This window comes from Melanaphis sacchari, unplaced genomic scaffold (assembly GCF_002803265.2).
Source record: "Melanaphis sacchari strain LSU unplaced genomic scaffold, SCAv2.0 Contig28_pilon_pilon, whole genome shotgun sequence".
Taxonomy (NCBI): domain Eukaryota; kingdom Metazoa; phylum Arthropoda; class Insecta; order Hemiptera; family Aphididae; genus Melanaphis; species Melanaphis sacchari.
This window is the reverse complement of record NW_020271162.1, coordinates 520255-526924: the sequence shown is the minus strand read 5'-3', so window position 1 is coordinate 526924 and position 6670 is coordinate 520255. Positions and strand designations below refer to the sequence as shown.

General features: G+C 27.3%; 1 protein-coding gene across 1 annotated transcript in view; it reads right to left on the bottom strand.

The window, feature by feature from the left end:
- The window catches only part of LOC112595635, a 29048-nt gene extending 25066 nt beyond the window's left edge, over positions 1–3982 (bottom strand). Inside the window, exons 1-2 of the mRNA XM_025340917.1 lie at positions 3620–3982; positions 1–1294 (exon numbers count right to left, since the gene is read on the bottom strand). Of these exons, the coding sequence (XP_025196702.1) occupies positions 1–1272 (1272 nt within the window). The 5' untranslated portion in view covers positions 1273–1294; positions 3620–3982. The remainder of the gene's footprint in view (positions 1295–3619) is intronic.
- Positions 3983–6670: the final 2688 nt, after the last annotated feature.

Genomic DNA, 6670 nt, shown 5'->3' with positions numbered 1-6670 from the left:
ATTTAAATTATCACATTTTTCTAAAAAATTAACACTATGTGTAGTTTTTTCTTGTGTATTTAACTCATTAGAATTTTTATGAATCATACTTTCAGTTTTTTCTTGTAGATATGGTCTATCACAACTTCCCAAAGTAATCAATGATGTGCCTTCTGGTATATCGATTCGTGATAAGGTTACACACTTCAAGTCATCACCATCGTCTGGAAATATTAGGATTGGTGTCACAGAACCGTTTTTATTTACTTTTAATTCATCTGAACTAGAAGAATTTTCACTTGATTTATTATTTATAGAATTTATTGCTCCACTAGTATACACTTCTGAGGGTTGTACTGGATCTAATTTGGATAATTTTGAATTGTTAAGATCTTCATTTTTAAATTGATCACTTTTCAATTTTTTTCGCTTGTTTACAGTAGCAGAACTTTGTGTTTTTCTTTTTTTTGCTACAACCGAATTAGATACACTTGGTGGTGTTTGAATAATGGTCGATGTGATTTCATTTTTTTTTGGTCTGCCGCGACCTCTTTTTATAACTTTTTTTTCACCAGTATTTTTAGGATCCAAATTAACAGTTGTATTATTTTTGACCGGTTTTTGTTTTTTAATATTCGAATTTATTGATGTATTAACTTTAATATTATTACTATTCTTTTTAGGTCTACCTCTTTTTCTTTTCACTTGTACTGAATCATCGAATTTGTGTACAGTTTCATCATATTTTTCTACAACAACACAACAACTTTTGATTTCTACATCATTTATTTTAATGATTTTTCTAGAATCATTTGTATTTGTATTTTCATTAATTTGATTAATTACACCATTTGTGGATGAAACAGCCATTGTAAATTCGTCGTTTAGTTTTTCATATTTAGATAAATTAGTTATAGGTTGAGTATTATTAGTTTGACGGGATGTAGAATTTTCTAATGCTAACTCCATTTGACTTGTACGAGTCCATTGAGATTTAACTTTTACAGGCTTGTTATAATCATCAATTTTTGGTACAAAATTAATCAAATTAACATTAGAAAAATTGTGTAATTTATAAGTTAAATTAATGTTTTTATCAGGTATGTGAGTTGTAGTTAAATATTCTTTAAGTCTTTGTTTTCTAGTTGGTAGACTTGATTTTAAATCAATACTAGAATGGTTTTCATCTACCAATTCTAAACTAAAAGATAAATTTCTGTTATTTGATGGTTTTTCAACTTGTTTGTTAAATTTTCTCATTAAACTATTGTTTTCTGTGCAAGATTCATCCATATTAGCTCATAAACAAATCATCCTAAAACAAATAATAATAAATTATTTAAGTATTTCTTAAACATGCATTAAAATTTGATAAATAAGCCACTAGTTAATTCAATAGTAACAAAATTAATTTTTTATTTTTAGTGGCAATAATATTTATATGTTACTAGAAAAATGATAATTTAGTTATTGATATTATGAATTGATGACAATGATTAGAAATAATGGGCAATATTGAATATTATGTAGTTTTACAAACACTTTTATTAATCTGTATCAAAACAAATACATTCATTTTTATCGATCTAATTATTAAATATAACATAGTAAATGGACAGTTGTAACAGAAGCCAAAAAGGATTTAAACATGCAAAATAAAAATAACATTATAGTGATTGTATTAGTTTGTTTTGGTATTTAAATATATATATCTTTATTAAGTACTTAAATTATTTTGACTTCCATCCAAGACTACCTTGATTAACTGCTATTTTTTTATTTTTTTTTTTTTAAAGACTTATGAAATAACTATATTACATTATATTTTAATTATTTTATCAGTATTTTTTTACTAATTCTATGTATATTATTATGATATAATATTAAAAACTGTGACATGGGTACCAATCATGACTGGTATCTGTAATAAATCTATAATAACAATAATAATATCCAGATTATTTTTTTTATTCTACTCTTTTGTCCTAAACTTTTATAGGTCTTTGTTCTCCACTTCTCCTTAACTGATACCAACTAATTATGTATCATGACCAATATGTCTTATCATCTTCTCTTCAGTCATCCTTTCCCTCTTTCATTCTAATTTATTTCCATCGATTTCTTAATATCTTTTTCAAAATCATATATAATTCAATCTGTTTTTCCCTACTTATTCTTAGTCTCTTTCCTTCCAGTATTCTTCTTCATTCTTTCAATATTTTGGGCTGTGACTCGCGTCCCAGGTTACTATATAATGAAACACACACAAATTTTGTTTTGGCTCGTAAAATCAAATAATTATTTGTTATAATTTTAAGTTACTTGTGTTTATAGTTTTCATTGGTTAAAGAAATAAGATTACAAAAATTAATAAATATAAACAAATTTGTTATTAAACCTTCCTATGCCATGTTATATAGAATTTTATTTTTAAATCAAATAAAATAATAGGTAGTTAATCTATTGTTTGTTATTCAAATGTACACAATAGACAATGTCCTGGTATGTTATGTTTGTAGCTTATTAACCCCAATACTACTCAAATCAATTTTGACTCAACTTCAGAGATAGTACTTGGAAATATCAGAAGTCTATCAAATTATTTGAACCACATAATAAAATATATCTAGTACTTTATCCAAAATGTAATGGTGGTATTTTCAACATAGAAAGGGTTTGTTAACAAAGTGAGATATATCGATATAGATTTGCCAGTGAACTGAGGTGTAGGAACTAAAAGCAATATAGAGCAATATTTAGAGTTTATTCATTTTTTTTCTAGGCTAAATCAGATTATAAAGCTGGTATACATATAAATATCATCTACACATGTTTTTTGATTAATAGAAACAACTTTCTTATGTTATGATATAATACAGTATTATTATTACATCTACCTATAATTTTGAAATTACCTATGTAATCATTTCATAAATTTTATATTTTTGAGGTATATTTAATTGTAATACAAATTTAAATGTTGTTTGGCAAATTTAATTTATGAATATTTACTATAAGATAATACATAGCATTAATTGAATCCCAGTTATTATTCATTTTAAAATGTATAAATACCTAAATTGTACACTCTTTTTTACAACAATCCACTATAATATATAACTAGAGTAAACCTAAATGTTAAAAATTTTAAAATATATTATTTACATAAAATAGTAGCAGAGCGTAGAAAAGCCTGTAAATTGTTTTTTAGTAAAAAGTAACTAAAATGATCAAGTGTTAAAAATTATTTGAAATCTAGTCTGTTTAATAGATTATTACAGTTTTTAGGAAATATTTAGTATAGAGAAGGATATTCTACAAATGATAATCGACAGTCTACAGATTTACACAACAATGACAAACTAATAGAGACTATGGGAGGACCAAATAATGTAATGACAATAGACACCTCAAAACGATTTTACCAACAACAAACATAGTAAGTAACATAACACCATTAACCATTTATTGACTAACTATCCTATCTGACAGCAGGCACAGATTACGGCAGTAGTAAAACAGGTCAGTAAATAAAATAATTAAATGATCGTTAATGTGCCACACATGAGACAACTACTGGGAAGTGCAAGCACAACCACAGATGAGATCTACCTATAAATTAAACACACAAAATAATCACCTGAATTCCGATGGATCCGGAGAATGACGCACCGCCGTCGGTGCACCGGTTGAAACTCATCATCACTGCCGCCAGTGCACAAATATCACGTTTTAGTCCGCGATTGGGTAGTCACGAGGACGCTATGCAACGGCACCGTCCACAGTAGTCCGGCGTTGGAGAGCAGCAAATGCGCGAAACTAAACAACAACGGCGTACTAAATGATGGAAGAAACGAGGAACGGTAACAGACGGAGAACCGATGATGATATTTGCGCGTACGCCGAGTTCCGAGCTGCCGTCGCGAAACCGAAACGACCGAGTATGTACGCTAACGACTGATAACACTCAGACGCCGACGGTAGAATGGGCAATGTTTAATGGAGGAATAATGCCTAATAGATGCGTGCGACGGTGGTGAGGGGAAATGGACCGATCGTGGCACTGGTATGCACACTGAGCATGCGCACTATCGCCGTATCATACACGACTGCTACAATTGTACCGACGTATGTCGTATCGACGTATCGTCTTTGCTCTGCTGTACCACCGCCACCTTGGAGACCGAATAACGACAATAATATTGTATATTTCCAAGAAAGAAACTATTATGAGTGTATCTGTTTATTATCCGACGTTCGACAAAGTTGCCATAGGCGGCATATTTACACAATAATTCTGTGGCGCGTTAGCGAAACGTATCGACCGTGAACTAAGATATTATACCTAGGTATAGAATATTGAGGTGTATCTTAGTTCATGGAATCAAATACCGATCCATATAGGACAAGTACGGTTCAATATGACCGTGCTTAACTACAGCATCTTGAAAATCTGGTTTATAATATTCTTGTGTGTACTGTTTGTAGGTGGATAGGTACCACATTTTAAACCGTGGAAATATGGAATATTTAACAATTGCACATGATGCATATAATAATATTCCATTAATTAGTACCTACTATTTATTTTACTTTCATATTGTCCATTAGACAATTTACATGATCATAATTGATAAATTACATGATAAATTTAAAAAAGATGGACAAGTGGGTGGTACTTCTTTACTCTATATTAGACGTCAAGTGAATCATTGCAATGACAGTATTAAATTTGAATTTTATATTATGTCTTTCTTTTATACGAAAAACGATTCTGAGCGGAGACAGTCAACCATAACAGAATAAATAGGCCAAATAGGGTCATGATAATAAGAAGCTAAATAATATATCAAATAATTAAATCAATCTACATACTCTTAAAATGTTTTTATGTATAGACGAATAATGTTTTTGAATTATAACAAAAAATTACCATAATTTATTTGTCATTAATATAATATATAACTTCGTCTTAATTTGAAATTCAAAAGGCATTTATAAAAATAATTCTTTTTATGTACCTGTTTTTTAAATCTTAGAAATTGAAGATTAAAAAAAAAGTTACTACAAAATACTAGTAACTTGTAAAATTTTGTGATTGTGTAAAAATTATATTTGTATATTTTTATACAGATGAATAATAACATAATATGTGGGATTTTATATTCAATTTTTAAGAGTTTTGATCCAGCAAATAAATTTTAATCCTCACTTACAGAAATGTATTTTGAAAATTTTAAATGTCTATTAAAAGATTAAATCAAATTAAAATGTTTTGGAAATTACACAATACATAGAAAATAATAATATTAATATTTGGTTTAAGTTTCATGTTTAAGTATATGTATTGAAATTTTTCTAACAAGTATGTATTAATTATGCTTCACTTACATTAGTAATAGAGTTTACACTCACTCTATAATCAAACAAAAACTGCTGTAATTCTTTGTTTATGTTAGTTATTATAATTTTCTTCTTGTTATTGTCAAATACATTAAACAAGGTTTTGCAATCACAAATTAATTTTAATTTATTGCCCCATAATTAGTTATTTTTTAACTCCAAAAATTATTCCAAGAACCTATTTTTCTATCTGACTTTAATCATGTTTTGCTTGAATGTAACTTTTAAGAAATTTTGAAGCAAATATAACCCATTTCATGATATTATTTTAATCTATTTTAAATAATACTGTTCCAATATCATATGCTAAAAATCACATACTAAGATTATTAGGTATTAACACGTTTATTTTTTAATAATAAATTAGACACTTATGATAATACTGCAAGTTGGTTAAGTAATTTAAATTTAATTTCTAAATTATATTAAATGTTCTAACTGTTCTAACTCATTTAAAACCTAACCTTAATTATTTTTATTTATTTTTTTTATTTTATATTTATGGGTATTCGTTTAGTATATGAGTATATGACCTACTGGTCGAGGGACCTACCGTACAAGGTGTTTGTTTTGTATGCGTGACCTACCGGACCGATAATTAATTTAAAAACATTTAAATTAAAAATTATATAATATTAGGTTATTTTATTATTACAGATTATGGATTACATTCAATATCAGTTAAAATTAATTTAAAAATTATATAATTAGGTTAGATTATTATTACAGAATATCAGTACAATCCATGTATCAGTTCCATGCATTTTTCGTAGGATTTTAGTTTTTAATACTCCCCATGAACATTCAAATGCTTGTGTAAGAGCTCCAGTAGTTGGATCAACAAAATTGTTTGAATGGTTTACTGTTTTATGATCATAGCCTATATTTTTTAAACAAGAATATGCTCTCCATTCATATAACATAAATAATCGTTGTGGTAGGTCACACACTAAACTCAGTAATACAGGTAGGTCACATACTAAATTCGATTTTCGATTGGTAGGTCACATACTAAACGAATACCTATTTATGTTTAAAACCACATACACTAAAAAAAAAAATTAATAAATGTTAGAATATCACCTAGATCATAAATATATCATCTATAATCGCTTACATAATATATAACTCAAAAAAATGTATGAACACATATATATATAAATTAAAAGCAATTATATAAACATGATACCATTGATATTTGAAACAATATTTTAAATGTATTGATAATTTATAACAATTTGCATCAAAATATTTTTTAATTTATTTAAATAAAAAATATAATCATACA